The following is a 20,438-nucleotide window of genomic DNA, read 5'->3' on the forward strand; positions in this document are numbered from 1 at the left end:
CCCCATTAAGAGTCTTCCCCCAGTACGGGTTTGCTTATATGGAAGCCTACTTCCACCAATAGATTCTATCAGACAAGCAGCATAAAACCAAGGTTCACAAAGAGAAATTAGTAAAAAGCATTTTATTAATGAACATGTTTAAGCAATATATATTTTGGACATCTTAATACCAGAAATATTAACTTCCAACATACCTTAAAAGTGGTGTAAAATATTTGATAATACTGCAGATTAATAATGTATTTTGAACCTTTGAGAATTACATTGGTGTTTTATTGGTCAGTAAAAACGATTTTTATAAGACTAACGAAATGACAGTGATCAAGTGCAACAGTTATTATAAATCCTAATTATAGCAGTGTGACAGATTAGCAGACTAACAGTTGGCCATCCATGTTATCAGTAATAGTCAATGTCATATACACATAAATTAACTTGTTTGCCTACAGTCCTGTCAATACGACTGTGGTCACAAAACCCTTGTTACTTGATGTGCATGTTGACTCCATAGCAGATGTTCCTTTTAGCTTTTAAGACACAAACAGTTTCTGAATTATCACCAAAGTACAACAGAGTAAATGTCTGTATATTAACAAAAGTAAACATCTATAGAATTGATTAAAAAGTACCCTCATATACCCACTTTGGAAAAAGTAAATGGCAATTTCTTATTGAAGATACTCAACAGCATCTGCAATTTTGCATGCCATCTTTTATCCCTGAATTTATAGACCTCTGCATGAATGACAAAAGAAAGTACCATTTTCGGTTTCCTACAGCTTTGGTGAGAAAATATTCTGGATGCTTCTCTGAATAATTATGTTTGTCAGCATTTACCAAACAAGGAAACATGTTCATGTTATTGACTGGGCGTGTGCTTGGTGTCTGGCTGATATTTATACCCTATCGGCATGTATGTTTAAAAAAAAAAAGAAAAAAGAAGCTGGTTGGAATAATCTGCAATACCTGGCTGGTGGTTGGAACCACAGACAGGCCCAAAATAAGAACCTCAATAGCATTTACAGAAACCTTACTTGATGACCAGTGAATTCGTACCACATCTTTAGAAAGATGATCTAATTAACTGAATGATGTTTACCGAGTGTAGAACAGCTATCAGTTTGAATAATTTCTCAGTCACCTTATGATCACTTGTGCTGTGTATACTTTCGGGAAAACAGGTTCAGGATGGCATAGAGTCTAGAATACACATATCAGTCAAATATAAGTCGCTTCTAAGTACCTCTCTGCAGGGATCACTCAACACACACCTGCATACAAGAACATCACAGTTAACCATTAGGCATCAAAAGATCTTGTTCAAAAAGACCACCAGCCATGCCACAAAGATAGATAGCAATAGCATATTCCATATTCTTAAAAATGAAACATTCTGGAAGATAAATTAAGAGATAATAAATTAAAAAAAAAAACAATAAAAGCAGACAAACAGACAAAATAAACAGAACCACACTGTGGCTCTTTAGGGATCATTTCTAAGCATGTACAAGTTCCCACCTCACCCTACAGTGCAGTGTTGAAATACCAAAGACTGACTCCCACCTCCACTCCATTCATCCATCCAGCTTTGTTTTAAGTCCCACTATGTTATTTATTCACAAATTTCCAGTCATAGCTAGTACCTTTAGGCCATCCCTCACTTTCAGTCCTTATACACAGTCTGCTGTCCATGGCCCCTCTCATCATGCATAATATGTCTCCGTACATGGATCCTCCTCACCCTTCTGTCTCCACCCCCAACACCAGCCCCGCTCTCCTCCGACTGGCCCACACTAGGAGACGAGACACCACTTGAATCCCATAGAGCCATGCTTCCGGAACCAGAAACCCGCCCATTCTCATAAATTAAAATATTCAGAGTTTCTTCAAAGATGCGAGCTTCTGGAAACTCAACCTAGGAGTGAAAGATGAATAACAGCAGAGGAAAAAGTAGAAGGGAAAAAAAAAAAAGAGACAAATTTAAACAAGAGCAGGGAAATAAATTAACCTAAAGATAACTGCCCAAATGCATGCAGGTGTGCAGTCTCACTTTTGTCTGTTTCTTTTCGGTGGCATAGACGATGGAGGTACAGCATACTTCTGCAATCTTGCGCCCTTCACCATAGAAAGACCAGCAGCAGATTTCATCCCCAAGCACGTCTTTAATGAAGAGCACTCTGCCATTAAAGCGCAGGCCTAGCTTATCAAACAGCTCAATGTTCCTCAGTAAGTTGTCATCAGAGTTACTGGGAGTAAAAGAAAAGAAAAAGAAAAAAAAGAGAACGTAGCAAACACAACAGCAGACACAAAACACCAACTTAACAAAGAGATCCACTTTTACCATCTTGCCACGATATAAGATTTCTGCACTCATTTGTAGTGATATAAGATATTAAAAAACATCTGACAAAATGCCTCTTCTCTCTAGTTTAGTTACATGTTCATAGCTGGAGGCATTTTTAAACTGCATGTTAGAAAGTGCATGTATGTGCTGAAAGTACCTGGTGTATGAATACTTATTGTTCGCTCTGTTATTCTGCAATTTCACCACAGGCTGAAATAGATTAAAACAAGTTTTAGAAACCATTCCCTTATTAACCTGACCCTCTATTATCATGAAGTAGTCATGGATTGATGCTACTTTATGACCACACTTTATGAGTGTGAATGCATAAACACGACAACAACACAAACCAAACCATTTCTCTCACCTTCCTGCAGGTGGCAATCATCCTCTGCTCCTCTTTAGCAGATGTGATCATGGGGATGCGGCAGCCTCCCTCATAGAACTCACTGCGTTTCTGCATTACACAAAAGAAACAGATTTACATAGACAGAAACATTCTAGAACGTGCTGATCAAATGCAGTGGCATGGGACAAGTGGGGGAAAAAAGTCTACAGCATCAGTAATCACCCATTTGAAAAGACAAAAAAAATCATATATTCCTAGAATCTTTAAACTATCAAAACATCACTTCAACCTATTATTATTTCAGAATAACATTGCTTGCATCGATGGTAAATTGAACAATTTTTGACATTCTCTAAAACACTGAAAACATGAGCAATCAAGAATCAAAATGGAAATGGCACTGGAGCCCTAACAGCATATTTTGGCTTTCAGCAAAAGGTTATGAACATGGTCTTCAAACACCACCACAAACAGATTTAAGATAAATAGATTTCTACAATTCCAAATGTTTATCCTAACTGAGATCCATCTCTGAACTGTTTATTACAGCCTGAGTTTCTCATCAGTGAGGGAGTGCATACAAAATGGCTGATCCTACATCAACAACATATACATACCATACATGTAATGCATATATGCATATCAACACAGGTTGTTTGCAAATCACAAAGCCAGCTTTGATTAAACAAACAAACAAATAAATAATAAAAATAAAACAAACACTCTCTCATCTAACACACTGTATACATAGTGGGGGTTACCTGTAAGGTGGTGAGGCAGTGCTGGACTAGCCCCTGCAGTCTGTAGTACTGTGCCTCCTTCAGCACCTCCTCCAGCTCCCTCTGGCTCTCAGGGAGTGGCACTGTCCCATCCCGCAGGAAGTTCAGCACCAGGGGGAAGTGGCGCCCACACCTGTCCAGCACCACCCAGCCTGTGTGTGTGTGTGGGGGGGGGGGGGGTGATTTTCCACTGGTGATTATCAATTACCCAAGGATAATAAACATCCGTCACTCAACAAATCTCAATAAATATAATTAATTCGGGGCATGATTCTTAAGAGTTTAGATGGTGCATATCTGCTTGCATGAAAAGGTTTGGGAAATTTGTTGATTTAGCGTGGTTGGATCAAGTGATTGTAAAGCAGTTTTTTAGCTATTGTTGGACTTATAAAATACATTTCTTCACCTTTACCAACTCTAAAGCAGTACTATCATTCAAGTTTTGTTGTTACTCCAAAATTTACATTCTCAAGTTCATTAACTGTCTCAAACACACTAGAATGCCAGCACACATGCATGCTCACCTTCTGAGTCTATGGTGACATCCACGCTTCCATCACACATACTCTTGAGCAGACTGTCCTCTTTGCTGAGTGTCTGGACTGTGGTGTAGTGGATGGAGCCACCCACATTCAACTTTACGTACTTACTGCCAGCCAGACCTCTCCCAGCCTTCTCCTCTATTCCATGACTAGGTGCCGAAGGGGCAGGATCGGGCCCCAACACCACACTTTCACTGGAGGCTTCAGCAGACATCAGGAAAAAAAGATGCCTAAATCCTCTAATGCACTACCTGGAGATTTAAATGCACACAAAGTACATCTGTCAGCAGAAGTCGTGTAATGTGCCTGCTGCGTTATACCTGACTCCGGAAGTCTGTGGTGAATTCATCAGCTTTAAGCATGAACTCAGCCAATAGCAACATTCTGAGGCAAACATAAAGCAATAAAATAAATAAATAAACGACGAGGATTCACAATACCCACAGAGAACTTCAAAGTCAGTGAAAGAAGGAATACAAATGTATAGCCTCGCGCTATTCCTAGATGGTACATCAATATGGAAGTTCGGGAATACAGAGCTCAAATCAGTAACCTCGCATATAAAGAAACTATTTCGCTAGCTAATGGCTCGTTATTTGGTGTTAGCGTTAGCTATACTTTCATTTAAAATTAGAGCAACTCCCCATTCTAGAGGAATTAGGTCAGTGCAGAGGACAAGACGTGACAGATTTCATCTGCTATAGGATATCTAACCTACATTATCTTATCCCCACCGTTGTTTTTTGATAGCATAGCCAACCAGCAAAAAATAACAGGTCAATTAACGCTACTGATGAAGACATCCCAAAAGTAAACGCCAGCACAACACAAGCCAGCTACACTTTTGGTAAGCTAGGTTAACCATCTATCTAATTAACCTGCTACTACCACAGTTGGAAACAAACTTGACACTTTCAATTTGGGGCTGGCTAGCGTTAGCTAGGTCAGCTTCTCGCCTGATAGCTAACTAGCTAGCTAGCTAGCTAACTATAACAGGTCAATCACAGACTCGTTAAACATTGCGAAAGAACACATCAGCACAAGAAGCGCCAGATAGCTACACTTTTGGTGACTACATAGCTGGCTAGCCAACTAGATACAACCCTAGAAAACAAACTTATGGCTAGCTTTCACACTTTGGCTAATATTCTCTATTAATGGTATTACAGGAGAGCTAGCTTAATCGTTTTCTCACCAATCTGTTTAGCAGGCTGGCTTTCCTGAAATCAAGGTGCACAATACAGTGTAAACAGTAGACGACAGTTTATGTGAACTATATTCGAAAGTGAATATAGAAAACATATAGCTATATATACATATAGCTTTCAACAAATCATTTCCCGTTCTGTGGTTTTATCTCCAGCGTTCATCCACTAGTTCCTAGCTTCCTCTTGAGCACTTCCCCTTGTGGAGTCAAAGTGATTTGTCAAAATGCACATCCGTCATGTGTTTTAGTACCGCCTTTGCATGGTACCAGAATTTAATTTAACCGTTGTGGCAATCCATTTAAATAGGTCATGGTTTTGTTTAACTCCAAAACACTCAGCGTATCGATTGTGATGTGATTAAGCCTATAATAAACAAGGCAGTCTAATGTAATGAACGAGAAACAGGACATTTTGAACGGAGGTCTTTCATCAGTTGTGCAGGCAAAGTACTTCTGAAGCCCTAGGAGATTAAACCACTTTATGTTCACTGCTGCCAGAGCAACAACTGTCAGTGCAAACAGAAATGTCATTTAAGTCGTTAATAAAAGTACATTTTATATAAAACCAAAGCATTTTTTTCCTTCCAGTGCCATACAGCATCTCTCAATGAAGTCATATCTTATTGCCTTGGTTATCACATGCTTGGTTCCCAGCACACAGTCAGTCTCTCTCTCTCTCTCTCTCTCTCTCTCTCTCTCTCTCTCTCTCTCTCTCTCTCTCTCTCTCTCTCCTCTGTACGGTTGCCTCATTCACCGACTCCTGAAATGTACACGACAGTTCGTCTGCATTTTTTTTACTGAATGCAAATGCAATTCCACACCAACTTTACATTGACCTTATAATTCTTCTGCGAGCAGAAGCAGTCGGGGGGTGGGGGGGGGGGGGGTGGGGGTACTGTCCTAAGAGTCTCTCTCACTCGAGCTCTGCTTAAAACCAAAAGAAATGTAATCTATTGATTACAAGATTTCCCACAAAAAGAATCTGTGGACGGGGCTTATTCTCCAGGTTATGATTAAAATTTTCCAGTCCACCTTAAAACCTAGTCTAACGATAAACTCGCTTTTTCATGCGGACCTATATGCTGGTTAGTGAGGGATAGTGCTTAACTTGCTTAGTTTTTCTTTCTTCTCTCCGGCTCTGTTTTTGCCGGCTTTCTGATACTCTTCCTTCTTTTCCCGACCCTGAGCCGTCTTTATTTCACACCGGAACTGGAAACATCGTCGACAATTTTAAAATAAAATTTAAAAAATCACTGTTGGTGATCCGTGACAGTGAACAGTGCTAAGATACAATTTTGTGTCATATAATTGCTCTCACTAGAAAGCAGAAAACCTGTTCCCCCACACTGGCTTATCAAAGTAATAACAATGCAAGTCATCACAGGTTTGCGAGTGCATGGACATTTGCATTTGAACATAGTAGTTTTAATCGTTAATGTGAATAAAACTACAGATAATCCCTACAGCTGTGCATAAATTGTGCTCAAACTAGAAAGTCTTAATTATCACTGCAAATGTGCTTAAGTGTTAACAGATATAAGTAAGGCAAGACGTTTTTGCAAGTCTTGGAATGTGAAGGGTTGTACTGCAAATAAGAATGAGATACCATATGTTTTTAATAGATAGCGGTGTTTAAATCAGTATTTACAGACTTAACTGAAACATCCAAAAATAATTTTCATGCAAGCACATGCTATACTTAATGTATATTCAAACATATATTTAGTAGTAGCCTACAAAAAACCTCATTAATGTTTCTCACAATTAATAAGGATCTAGAATGTTGTTCAACTATTATTGCATCGAGGATGAATTTTGTACTCTTGGAGGCAGGCCGGAGGGGCGAACTGCATGTGTCACCTCAGCTGGTCCGGCAGCAGTGCGTTTAGCAGTGCTTTTCCTTCCAGGTCTATGCATGGTTGTATTGCGGTCACGACCTCCGGTCCAGTCATGGTCCAGGGCAGCCACTTGAAGCTTTGCAGAGCAGAGTTCACATGCAACCTCGCCATTGTAGCATGGAAGGAGGATACATGTCTCAGCTCTGGCTCTCCTATCTTCCAGCACCAGCCTGGCTCTGCTGCCTTCCTTGTCATTTTCCCCAGTCATTTCGCTCTCAGCCGGCTGGACCTGTCCAGCGTGGGCCAGTAATTCTTTGTACTCTCTTCCTGCAGGCTACTTCTTTTTCACCACTCGCTTTCGTGTTAGTTGATGTGATGCTCGATTTCTTCAGTCTCAGTGGCAGCCTCTCACTTCTGACACCAGTGTAACATTGGCGGTGAAGAAGGACCATGAAACACTATTTCTTCCAATGGAAGTGTTGTTTTATTTAACAAGAGCAACAACAAGAAGGAAAAGGATGTCCCAACAGCGGTAAATGGGGGAAAGTAGGTAGAGGACATGCTCGATAGATGGTAGACATAATTAAACTATCAAAGTACACAGTGAGACTAAATCAAACACCTAAACACCAACTCACCAAATACAACTATTTAACAACCGACGTAAATGTTAAATGTAAATAAATAAAGTCTGCAGAGAAGAGCGTGGCATTCTGGGAATACTCCTCGCCATTCTTCTCTCTGATTTCCTAACTGGCCCCCTTCCCTAGTGCAGTGGCAGATGCTACAGTATGTAAATATTGCACAAACATGATAATATGAGCTTTATCAGGATTATAAGATATGTCATGGAGGATGAAAGGGGTGAAATCAAAAGAGAAATAAAAATAAATAAATATATAAATCTGTAAATAAATGAATTCAATAATTGTGCAACATAAAAACAAAAATGAATGAATGAATAAATAAATATGGTACATAAAGTAAACATAAATGTAGATTTAAAAAAATAAACAAATAAATAAACAAGTGTCATAAAATTATAGTAAATGTGAAATTAAAAGCATAAATAAATGGATATACCTATATATACTGAAATAAATAAATTAGTATTTTATTTATTTATGCTTTTATATATTTCTAGATGTGTTTATTTTTGGATTTCTTTCTCCAGTTCATGTTAATGAGGTGGGCAACACTAATGCAGTTCTAACAACATATGGGTCAAAGGTGAACAAGTGGTAAACTGCCATGCAGCCCAGACACACCTAAACAGTAGGATGACAGAATGAACTTCTTAGTTTAGTTTACTTCACTAGCATAGTGGAAAACGAAATGTATAAATAAGTAAATGCTTAAATAAATACATAAATGTATAAATACATTTTTAAAATGTTCAAAATTTATTTTCCATTTTATAACTTATATTCCTTCATTTATTTATTTTTGCTTTTATGGTACACATTAATTAATTCATTTATTGTATGGTTATATTTCTTTATTTTATTTGTCATTTTATTCTTTGTAGTTAAAAGCACTGCATTACAGGAATTATAGGTCTTAACAAAAACATAAGTCAGTATTCCTGATGGAAGAAGTAAGGCAAGTTTTTACCATCCAACAGCGACTTTTATTTATTCTTAAATCTTAGCAAATAAATAATGCCTTCATGACAGTATATTATGCTGATTAATAAACAATATGAACAATTGAGTAATACCTTAATGCAACAATGAATCCTCCACAGCTAGACTCCAGGTATGGCACAGTGGAAGAGACAAAACTCACTGCATTAACAACAAACCATGATTCAATTTGAAAAATAACATTATAAAAAGCATTTCAGTTTGATACTGCATCACAGCAAGCAGCTGATGTTTTTTTTTTTTTTGTTTTTTTGCAGTACATTTTTTGTCAACATAGTGCATATGCAACAACATCAACTCTGATAAACAATTACAGTACGTAGAACTGTTAATGGATCCTAAGCTGAAGCAGTAGAATATACAATCATTGCGTGCCCTAAGCGTGAAGACATTCCACCCTCAATCCACCGTCATTCAACATTAAGCAGAAAGAGATTCTTAAGAAACAGCAAATAACATTATGAGACGCTGTGGCATTATTGGTCATTATTACATCATAAACGTAGGAAAGACTATGGCAACCTGCGAAACATGAAGTGATGTCACATTATGGGATGTTCTATTTTGGCACTGAATTAGTTTTGTATACATAAGCTTCAATATTCAATCAAAATATTTACATTCAATATATTCTGTGATTTTGTATATGTGTGCATGTATGTTTATACAGAGAAGGGAAAGTATAGGTGTGTTCATATGTTTCTTCAACTGTTTACATGTCCTTGTGTTTGTGTGTGTTTGTGTGTGCTCCTCTCCTTGTACAACTCACTGCCCATGTGAGAATGGAGTCAAATTTTGACTCTCTCTCCTACAGTCTCTCCCGTGGTTTCCCTGTCTCTCTCACTCTCTCTTTCTCACCTTGCTGTCTCACCCTTTTGACTTTTGTATATGTCTCCCTTGACCTAAGGCACCAAACCAAATGTTAGAAAACATATCTTATAGTGAGAAACCATAGGCTTGTGGATAAGACTTGTTCTTAATTTCTCTCTCTTCTTTACACACACATAGTAACACACAAGCACACAGGCACGCGCGCACACACACACACACGCGCGCACACACACACACACACACACGCACACACACGCACGCACACACACACACACACACACACACGCACACACACACACATTCACTGGTAAATGAGTCAGCAAAGAGCACTGAGATTGAAAAGAGACTGAAAGAGAAAGGTCAGAGAAATAAAGTTGACTTGTGGAGAGAAATAATATCATCCCTTTGTTTGTTTTCCTTCGTTCCGTCTTTGATTTAGAATCTTTCATCACACGACATCGGCTTCAGATGGACACCTCATACTCCCTTGTGTCCTACAGTGAAACCAAACAGTCATAATAAGACAAATGTCCATCTCAGCCTGATAGAAACAGATTTGCTAAGCGCTCAAAGGACTGAAAACCCTCACCCTGGATCAGCAATCTTACTCTGAAAGATCTGATATTTGACAAATCTTGTCACCATTTTCACTGTTCGATGTTTCAAAAAGAACTTTCAAAAAGGACGTTCATAGTGTTCCTATGTATCAATGGGACAAAAGTGCTGTTTTGATCATAATTATATATTGATTACAGGATTCCCTTTCAAGTGGGTTTACACTTGTACTGAAAAAGATAAAGAGTTGAATTTGCTCTTTGGACTAAGGGGTCATGCAAGTGCAATTTCCCATTACGTACTGGGATTATTCTTAGTTGGACATGAACATGACCACCCTATCATTCACTGATACTGACTGGTCACTTTATTAGGTATACAACTGTAAATGCAATATGTGCATTATTCAATGTAGTTTATAATGTATAGGTGCATTTGCAGGTATGGTCACAGAATCTACCTTATGTGTTACCATGCACAGTTTGCCCAAACAAATCCTAAATCACCAGTTAATCTCTGACTGTGGATCTACTGCTGACTGTATATTATTTGAGGGAAGGACCCCTCCCAGCACAGCAGTGACTCTGATATGATAGTGGCAATGTGATGACCAGTGGGCTGAGTGTATCAGGCACAGAAGGGTGACACAGAAGTGTGATGATTATGTTTTTATGTGTCAGTAACACTGCTGGCTTGAGAGTGGTCTTCCACCAAAAATACCACCCTGTAGCAGTGCTGTGGTCAGACATGAAGCACAGATGAAGAGCTGGGTGAGGACTAATGCAAAACCGTGAATGGCAACAGATGTGGCCTTTAATTGTGCGCTTACAATGTGTTTCTACCAAATAAATATTTGTAAAAAAAAAAAAAAAAAAAAATGTAAAGGGTGAGTGTATATTTGAATGTTTAGACTGAATGTTGCATTTAGTATTTCTAATAAACAGGTTATTTGGTTCTGCACGGGTGTGTGGAAGTGTCTTACCCCTGCTTCATACAGAGGATTGTTGAAGTCCGACTCCACTGTAATAGGACTGTAGGAGTGAGTGTGTGAAAGGGATTTCCAAAACAAGGGCTTCCACTGCAACCTACACACACTAAGAAAGATGGAGTGAAAGAGACAGAGGGAGAAAAGAGAGAGAAAAGAAGAGAAAGAAAGCAAACCAAGTAAGACAGGTAAAAAGGGATTATGGTGGGAGGAACGGAGAGGTTACCTTTCACAACTTACTTAGTGTAGTACATGTAGATTCCACCAATCAGAAGAATCACCAGAATGATTGGCAAGATGATGGCCAATGCAATGTTCTCACTCAGCATTTGGTGGGAGGCCTCTAATGACTGGGAGACTGAATAGCAAAAATAATTAATAAATCAATAAATAATCAAATAACATCATGAAAACTTTAAGATTACCTAAGCAACAAAAATAGCCTTATTTGTTGTGAATATCATAGTTATAATGGGGGCCATGGTGCTGCATTATTACCTTCCAGTCTATGGTCTTCCAGCAGCTCCTCATAGGCCACTGTAGAAAGTGGAAACGCTGAGCATATGTAATGGTAGTCAGAACACCGGCTCATTTTGTGTGCTGAGCTCATCTATTTTTCATACCTTTGCAGAAAGGTGGTGGGCTATTCCACTGGGAGGGGTGCCCTGGGACACAGTTGATGATAACCTCTCCAACGAGCTCATAGCCCTCGTAACAGAAAAAGCGCAGCGTCTCCCCTGCTTGGTAACTGTGTTTATAAAGAGTCTGGTAACCATTGTCTGGCACACCAGGATTTGGGCATGGATCATACTTCACTGCGCATGAGAGACAGGCAGGGAGAATGATAGCAAGAGAGAGAGAGAGAGAGAGAGAGAGAGAGAGAGAGAGAGAAATGTCAATGTCTAAATAACAATGTTATACTATAAACATCTAAACACACACACACAGACTTCCACTCACAGACACATTTAGGACTGCGGTCGCTCCATTTAGGCATGCCAGTGTCTCTGCCATAGCAGGAGATTTGACTGGGGCCTTCTAGCTGGTAGCCTTGATTACAGGTGAAGTGCACCACTGTTCCAACGGTGAAGCTGAGCTCTGGGTGAACTGAACGTGCTCCGTTCACTACCTCTCCTGGATCAGGACACTGCTGTACTGTAGGACGGTCAAAGCCAGGAAGAAGAAAAACAGTCATACTGTATAGATCTGTAAATTATCCTGAAAATCAAAGAGTCTTAAAAATTGACTAGATTAGCCTTTGCTTGCAGTATTGGTCTAGATTTCACATGCCCCTGTTCGTCCAAGCTTTGCAAAATGACCTTTCTAGCATTTGAGTCACATAAGTGCCTTAACACAATCTCCAAATTTAGTCAGTTTAGCTCACTTTTCACACAAATAGGTGGGTTGTTGCTCCAAGACAGATCCCACTGGCAGGTGATGATGTCTGAACCCACAATGTCATAGCCAGGTTGACACTGATAGGTTAGCACACTGCCCCTCACAAGAGAGGGATGAGAAGAGCTACTCCAGCCAAATTCGATTGGTGGGAGTGCAGTGCATGTGTCATTAGGCTCCACCTCTGGAGAAGATAAAAATGGTCTGGCATCACAAACGACTACTGTGAAGACAGGAAAGAAAATATGAGATAACAGCACAAAGGTGTTAATGACTTTACCTCGATAATGTATCAGGAAGCCTTGACTCATAATGAAGGTGGAGTCATCAGGATCACTCTGAAACTGAATAGTGACCTCAGAACCACCAGACACGACCCGAAACCTTTCCCGTGACCCCAGATACTGGCCAATCACATGGGACGTGAGATCATGCCCATCAAATATAGTGAGAATGTCGTTATGACGGATGTTCAAACTTTAGAAGTGAAGGAGACAAAGAAGCAGACAGTAGTCATGGTACATCAGTGGTTCTCAGTCCTGGTGGATCCATGCACTTCACCTTTCTGTCTCTGCTGCCCTATTGATTCTGTTGACTCTATTTATTCATTAAAATCATCATTATTTTATTATCAAACTAGCGTGTCAATGGGTCAGAATGCAAATATATATTTAAATTATACATTCCATACATAAATTATTTGGTCATTTCCCAAATAAAGCTCAGCTGTCCTCAAAATGTAGTACATATACAAATACAACTGTCAAAACAAAAGTGGTGGATATGGTGCAGGATAGTTGTTAGCCAGGAAAACCTGTTCATCGTACAGAAACGTTTTCTTTTCTGGATAAGATTTATAGATGGAGTTGGCTGACTTTGCTGAATTATTTAGAGATTTTCATTGGTTAGCCTTGAAAAAGACATTTTGATTAGATAAACCAAAATGCTTATCTCATTTGCAGTTACCATTCAAACTTAGCTGGCTATATACATAGACAGTAAAGTTATACTAATAATGCTGTAGCCCCTTCTTCAGAATGCTGAGAAAGGCCAGGGTACTATAAGCCTGCCCCTATAGTGAAAATAATACATTTCACTGGTCAGGTTTCCTGTCAATTTGCTAATAAATGAACATTATGGAGCCCTTCATAATATCAGCAGAAAGAACACATAGGCACATACACCGCAGTGAGTCCCTGCAGCCACACTAATCAGCAGTTTGGATTACTTCCACTTTCAGATAGAAATAAGTCCTAAAATAATTATATTTGTTTATATAATTTTTTTCCATCCACTGTTTTGTTAACCTGAAATGTTAGAAGTGCACATCACTTACATCTGCACATCTAGCTCTATGCGCTTGTCCTCACTGACATGGATCTGCCACACACAGTCCTGCCCCTTGGAGTAGCTCCCTGGCCAATCAGGTGACAGCACTGTTCCGGTTGCGTCGGTCAACTCCCCCCCACATAGAGCTGAATAGGCATCAAGGAGTGTGTGAGAGGATAAATAGCAGGGAGAGGGTGAAATGAGGAATGAGACAGAACAAGGGGGTGGGGCAAAAGGCGGAGTCACAAGTAACAAGTAACTTTAGCCACAGGAAAATAGAAATCATTCCTTCGGGATCAATAAAGTGTTATCTCTGTTATCTTCTACATATAGAATTTTCTGTTCTACATCTGGATAGTTTAAATATGGCAAAAGGCTTTTTTGGTTTTTTACCTCTGCACACAGGCTCACTCTCATTCCAGTGGGGGTCACTGGGGTCAACACACTCCATGACCCCTGACCCCTGCTCCATAACAAAGCCAGGAGAGCAGGAGAAAGTTACTGTTGTGCCGAGAGGAAAGGCGATGTCACTGCTGCTGAAATTCCCATGAGGCACGTAGGGTTCATAACAGTGCTCGCCATCGAAAGCTGAGGGGATGCCAGGACAGCAGCAGCGTGAGGGAAGAAACACAGAAACACCTCTGATTACACATAACCGCACAGCTTTAATACTGTTCCCTATGTTCTATTAAAGTTCAAAAAAGAACTGCCAAAAAGGTGAGGGATCTATCTATCTATCTATCTATCTATCTATCTATCTATCTATCTATCTATCTATCTATCTATCTATCTATCTATCTATCTATCTATCTATCTATCTATCTATCTATCTATCTATCTATCTATCTCTCTCTCTCTCTCTTTCTCTGACTCTGTCTCTCTCACCCTCATAGCGAAGTGCAAGCAGTAGCGGGATGGAGGAGGAGTCGGCTGTTAGCTCCAGATAGAGTGATGATCCCTCACTCACGATCCCACGCTCCGGTACATCATCCAGATCCGAGTCAAAGAGAAGGGGAGCATTGGAGTTATTCCCACTGCGGACAATCAGTCTGAAAATGTGAAATGATGTGATAGGATGTTATAGACTATAGTTATAAAATAACAAAATTCAAATAAAACAATCTGAGAAAGTACTAAGTGATTTCAAATTTATATATATATATATATATATATATATATATATATATATATATATATATATATATATATATATATATATATATATATATATATAATGTTAGTACATAATACATATCAATAGTCCAAGATGCATACAAAAATTTGCATTTATGAAGGAATATGTACTGCATCTGTATTGCACAGCAGGTTGCTAGGACCAGTCGTTCTGACCTGTGTCCTTCTGGTCCTTCTGCTTAGAAAAGAACAGGAATTCTTTCCCTTTGCTGACTCTGCTTCATTACACAGCGCACTGCAGACTCAGCAGGTACACAACTGTAAAATATTCACGCTTCACAAATGTACCGCTGTTCCCAGATTGATTTTTTGGGTAGGGCATATGATTGATTTACTTATCGTTGTCTTCATCGAGAGCCACTCTCTCAAAGTGGAGGTGGAGTCTGTGGCCGTCCTTGGCTTCCAGTAGCCAATGGCAGCTCAGGTTACTGCCACTGCTCAGGTTACTGGTGGAGGGGACAGTGGGGGAAAGGATACGACCCACAGTCGCATTTCTGATCCATCCGCCACAGGATACAGCTGTGCAGGTGCATGCAAACACACACACACACACACACACACACACACACACACAAACACACACACACACACACACACACACACACACACACACACACACACACACACACACACACACACAAACACACACACACACACACACACACACAAACACACACACACATTTACGTCCAACACTTTAAAATACATAACAACAGTTTTTCCTTTAAAAATGAATTGGCTAGTAACTGGTCATCCATCAATGCATAAACAGATGCCCACATCCGTACAGTAACACTAAAAGAACATTGTTGGAAATAATTATGCGTGCGCGCGGGCGTGTGTGTGTGTGTGTGTGTGTGTGTGTGTGCGTGTGCGTGCTTGCCTTTGTGTGCGTGTGCATATGTGTGTGTGTGTGTGTGTGTGTGTATGTGATATAATCATTATGCTTGTTATCTACAGCTGAATGAGACGCTGTGTCTTATTTAATGTCATACAGGCCCAAAACATAATGCAGGAAGAAACGCTTTAAAGGAGACTCCTTTATCTCCTTTAAGATAAAATGTAGAATTGGTGTCTTACCCACACACCGAGGCTCAGGTGTACTCCATCGAGGTCGGGTGGAGTTCAGACAAGTGGCAACCTCATGGCCTCTGACCTGGAAGCCAGGGTCGCAGTGGAAGTGAGCCTGCCCACCCGGATGAATGTCTGTAACAGTCACTCCACCCCCCTCAGGAGAAAGAGGGAATGAGCAGGAAAGGAGGAATGCTGAGAAAAGGTAAGAAAAACAAGCAGCTGAGCATAAAACAGTGCATTCCTCCAAATGTGAGTGAATAATTAGACAGTATAGCAAAAATAGGCTACTCTGAAAGAGGTACCTTGATAGTGAAGGCTGAAAATCCCATGATTGGTCTGCTTCAAGCTCCGGTAGTTAATCTGCACCTGATTGGTTGAGCTTCGAATCACCTGACCTTCGCTCATCATTGTCTCATTGGCTAAGAGTTCGGGCACTGGTCCTCCCAGCCCTAAGATGGCGAGAGACTCCTCCTTGGACAAGTTCACCTTCTTCACCTGAGACATATCATGTTACCATGACAACAGTGAAGATAACATTTGCCAGTACCTTATCAAAGTCCTCACATTAAACTGAATTTTAGTCATGTCGCCTTTGTAAAAATGCCTGTAAAATGCCTGTGAAAACCAGTAGTAGCTACACCATCCAACCTTTAGGTAACAATAGTAAATATGTTAAAAGCATTGTACCTGTATTTCCACTCCGTATCCAGGGTACACAGTGATGCTGTAGGTACACTCCAGTGGTGAAAATGGGGTTGATGAAGACAGTGGGTCTGGAGATTCCACTATCCCCTCCATCCCAGACAGACTAGCATTACACTGCACTAAGAGCAGAGAGAGGGGGAAATGGGAGAGAAATGATTAGAGAAAAGCAAATGGCTATTATATACATATACATATTTCACAGTTGACAGCTTCATAAATTCAAAACTCTGTGTGGTACCTAAAACTCCTTAAGGCACAGCTGCTACCAAAATCACATTTGAACCCAAAGTATTTTCAGGGACATGCTCAAGGGCAGAGTACTGGACACTCTTTCATACCCTACAGCCTTCCTGTCTGTCTTAAATAACTTATATTCTTTTTGTTATTGTTTACTAAATTATTATTATGCAACATGCCAAGTTTTGATACGTTTTGCTATGCTATAAAGTTTAATCATTAAAAGATCATTTTGAATAGTTGCTTGTTCTTTCTGCTTTTCAGCTCTTTTTACAGTTAAGTCCATAAACTTGGAGACTTGGAGCGTTTCAACTCTGAAATGAAAATGAACTGGTGTAGAACTTGACCTTAAATCATAGTGTATGTTCCACAAGAACTATGCATAATTTCCTTCTGTAATGTGAAAGGTGCCAAAGTTACAAGAAAAGTAAACTGATGTTACTGCTGATTTCTGTTAAATTTGTAACCAATTCTGCTGTTACTAAATTTGTAACAGGTTCTGCTGTTCCCACCACATATTTATGCTGGACAATCAAACAAAATACAAATACTTGACTCCTATAGTTACAGAAATGAAGACTGTTGTTTTGAATACCTGGTGTGTGGACTGTAGTTATTGTTGTAGTGGTGATGAGTGTTGTTGTGGTCTCCTCCTCAGCTGGTGGTGATGTAACACTGCCCCTTCCTCTCAAATGGCTAACCTGGGGGGCAGTTGATGAGGTCACAGCAGTGGTGAGAACACCTGGTGACGTCACTGTGGAGGTAGGATGGATGGATGGGACAGCCTGGGTTGGATTGGTGGTTGTGCCTGGGAGGCAGAGTTCAGGAAGAAGACTCGGGAAAAGGTGCAGGTACACACACACACACACACACACACACACACACACACACACACACACACACACACACACACATACATACACACAAACACATGCAAACATACACGCGCACACAAACCCTAGCCTAACACTAACATTTCCAAACTTGCCCACAATGTATATCTAATCCTCGCACTAAGGCTGCCTAGCCCCACCGGCCCTCTAATCAGTTTTTGCATTTGCCAATTTGGATATCTACAGTTAATTTATGATACCACACAACAGTCCTAACTGTAGCGCTCACAACGTGTGCTTTGAGCATACCGAATAGAGCTAAACCTTTGATGGTCTTTTGAAAAAAGTGGGTTTTTTCAATATATGATGTAATAATGTTGAGGAACCCTCATACAGAGGTAGACAATGTGGAAGTGCATCTTCTTCTAAAGGAGTGGCTTTTTCATTATGGTCATAAGCTCAAATTAATATCGCTAGATATGTAAGCATGGTAGCAGCAAAAATGAAAGATTCCAAATTTTCACAAGTTATTTCATAACTTGTCAGATCAACTACATTTCAGGCAAGGGGATTTTCCCATTAATCACTCCTTTAAAATATATTATTTTTGGCAAAAAGCATCATTCACTTTAGTGCTGTTTTGCGGAAATAAGAAAGAGGGTCTGTTTCTATCTCTTTTAAGTTCAGGTCTCACCTAAGCTGCCAGAGGATTGGCCAAGATACTCCTTACTCAGCAGCACTGCATGGATCAACTCACCCAGGGGCCGGACATTAGAAGTCATAGTGGGAGCCTCAGGTTCAGGGGTCACAAAGGCTGCACCTGAGAGGGTAAGGAGTTTATGTTATGATGGAATTCATAAAATGCCTTCTATTGGCTATTGCATCCTTAACGATAATCAAGAGGAAAAAAATGATTGTCTACTATCTTTAAAGCATGTTAATATACACAAAAAGACACAGACTGAGAGACAGACACCCCAACCGACTCATATATAAATATCCTCACCTGTAGTCACGTGCAGGAATGTGACACATAATGTCACAGCAAAAACTTTGAACACCATGGCGAGGTGTGAAAGAAAGCTTTCTGCAAAGAAAGGACAGAAAAGAGGGGCATTAAAAATAGAGCCACAACCAAAAAGAGGAAGGATGTGTTATTGCTAAAATAAGAAAAAATGAGATTTAAAAATTACATAGAAGAGGGGTGTTTTTCCAGCTTGTTTAATAAATAATGAGATAAATAAAAATAAAAAGATGTTTTTAAAGTCTGTCAATAAACATATTAGTAGATCAGTTTATTTGGCCTTTTTTCCTGTTGTATTTATAATGTAGCACAAGTGCAGAAAAATATATTTTGCCTCAAAATTTGCCACAATCTTGGACAGTGCGCCAGCCCCCCTTCGGGGGCGTCGGTGGTATATCTTAGCCTCCGGCCTCGGACCGGCGGGATGGATGACATATGGCCTCCGCCATGCCTACACGTTCTGTGATCTGATAAGTGATGTCACCTACCTTCAGCGATCACTAGAATAACCGAGTGCTGGCTAGCCTTAAACAAACACTTGCCAAGTCTTCCAAAAATCTAAATGAATCAAAAATGATTTCGTTTTCTCAATGACATTTTCTTCTAGGTGTTGTCAGAGAATTCATGTAGGCTTTGTGTTATGAAAACGGCCTTGGATTGTGTGGGCCACCATGATAAATCTTTTTTTTTTTTTTTAAGGATAACACAGGGCCTCATATTAACACGAATTACAACGAGCGGGAAACTAGCGTTACCTGTTTAAAAAACGAGTTACTATCAGCGGTTTATGATGCAGACATATTCATTGTGTATCCATGTAGGACCCGCACAGATAGGAGCTGGCGCTGACACTGCGGCCAGAAGCCTCAAATCTCTCTTCGTTCAGACGCTTTCTCCCCTCATCCGCACCCGTTGTTTCATCCCACCGCCCGATAAAAAAAATGATCAGCGTCTTCATTGCCTCAACGCGAGACGCACCATCTAAACGCAGCCAAACCGCTTGCGCGGCTTATCTACAATAACGCTCTCCGAGGTCTATGTGGAGATACACAGCGGATGCAGTAATAAATGTTATGCTTTCTATTGCCCATAACAAGGTGACGAGATCGAAAACACCCAGACTGTACGTGTATGTATATATATATATATATATATATATATATATATATATATATATATATATATATATATATATATATATATATATATATATATATATATATATATATATCTCGAGAAAACCAGAAAACATACGTACCTTCACAACCTCGTTGCTCGCCAGCAATCCCCTTTCCAGATAACGTGCTAAACAATTACTGGGTTTTTTTCCTTCTCCTTTGCGACTGTTACGAATGCGTTCCTCTGTCTCTCCCTCAGCAAAATACCAGAACTCTCTCTGCGCGTCAAACGGGTTTTAAATGATCGGCTTACTTGGCCCCCTTAGCATGAAAACAATAGGCTCGTCCTTTCTTTGCGCTCTGTTTTTTTCATCCGTTTAAAGTCCATAGACCAGTCTTAGGTGGCTGGTGTTTAGGTGGGTAGGTGACAGGTCTTACCCGTATACTTGATGC

The 20,438-nt window shown here is 39.9% G+C and overlaps 2 protein-coding genes across 3 annotated transcripts; both read right to left on the bottom strand.

Annotated features, from left to right (window-relative positions):
- Nucleotides 1-107: 107 nt before the first annotated feature.
- kctd13 (potassium channel tetramerization domain containing 13) lies at nucleotides 108-5,404 on the bottom strand. The gene is made up of 7 exons (XM_026997899.3): nucleotides 5,210-5,404; nucleotides 3,997-4,265; nucleotides 3,455-3,624; nucleotides 2,712-2,801; nucleotides 2,502-2,554; nucleotides 2,051-2,246; nucleotides 108-1,915 (listed from the first exon to the last, which is right to left on the bottom strand). The coding sequence occupies exons 2-7, from the start codon at nucleotides 4,226-4,228 to the stop codon at nucleotides 1,664-1,666; spliced, it is 993 nt and encodes a 330-aa protein (XP_026853700.2). The 5' UTR covers nucleotides 4,229-4,265; nucleotides 5,210-5,404; the 3' UTR covers nucleotides 108-1,663.
- A 3,262-nt stretch (nucleotides 5,405-8,666) lies between these two features.
- sez6l2 (seizure related 6 homolog (mouse)-like 2) lies at nucleotides 8,667-20,426 on the bottom strand. Of its 2 annotated transcripts, none has more exons than XM_035531695.2 (19): nucleotides 20,126-20,426; nucleotides 18,850-18,930; nucleotides 18,538-18,663; nucleotides 17,606-17,818; nucleotides 16,756-16,892; nucleotides 16,371-16,563; nucleotides 16,075-16,260; nucleotides 15,330-15,513; nucleotides 14,686-14,849; nucleotides 14,194-14,388; nucleotides 13,808-13,946; nucleotides 12,752-12,948; nucleotides 12,461-12,655; nucleotides 12,037-12,231; nucleotides 11,700-11,891; nucleotides 11,575-11,613; nucleotides 11,317-11,434; nucleotides 11,074-11,185; nucleotides 8,667-10,030 (listed from the first exon to the last, which is right to left on the bottom strand). In XM_035531695.2, exons 2-19 carry the CDS (start codon nucleotides 18,905-18,907, stop codon nucleotides 10,001-10,003), a joined length of 2,673 nt encoding a protein of 890 aa, XP_035387588.1. In that variant the 5' UTR covers nucleotides 18,908-18,930; nucleotides 20,126-20,426; the 3' UTR covers nucleotides 8,667-10,000. The 2 variants fall into 2 exon arrangements, with proteins under 2 accessions (XP_035387588.1, XP_081567389.1); XM_081711263.1 differs by having other exon boundaries at nucleotides 18,601-18,663; nucleotides 20,126-20,425.
- Between the last annotated feature and the right edge of the window lie 12 nt (nucleotides 20,427-20,438).

The sequence above is a fragment of the Electrophorus electricus genome, chromosome 3 (assembly GCF_041902795.1).
Source record: "Electrophorus electricus isolate QZ-2024a chromosome 3, ASM4190279v1, whole genome shotgun sequence".
Lineage (NCBI taxonomy): Eukaryota > Metazoa > Chordata > Actinopteri > Gymnotiformes > Gymnotidae > Electrophorus > Electrophorus electricus.

Bases quoted from the DNA above. Each gene is read 5' to 3' on its own strand.
- kctd13 (XM_026997899.3), bottom strand. From the start codon at position 4,228: ATGTCTGCTGAAGCCTCCAGTGAAAGTGTGGTGTTGGGGCCCGATCCT. The intron at 3,625-3,996 runs GTGAGCATGCAT...ACACACACACAG, and splicing joins TGTCACCATAGACTCAGAAG to GCTGGGTGGTGCTGGACAGG. The intron at 1,916-2,050 runs GTGAGACTGCAC...TTTCACTCCTAG, and splicing joins CCGAAAAGAAACAGACAAAA to GTTGAGTTTCCAGAAGCTCG.
- sez6l2 (XM_035531695.2), bottom strand. From the start codon at position 18,907: ATGGTGTTCAAAGTTTTTGCTGTGACATTATGTGTCACATTCCTGCAC. The intron at 14,850-15,329 runs GTAAATCAATCA...TCACATTTTCAG, and splicing joins CTCGATGAAGACAACGATAA to ACTGATTGTCCGCAGTGGGA. The intron at 12,949-13,807 runs GTAAGTGATGTG...TCACTTCTAAAG, and splicing joins ATAGAGCTAGATGTGCAGAT to TTTGAACATCCGTCATAACG.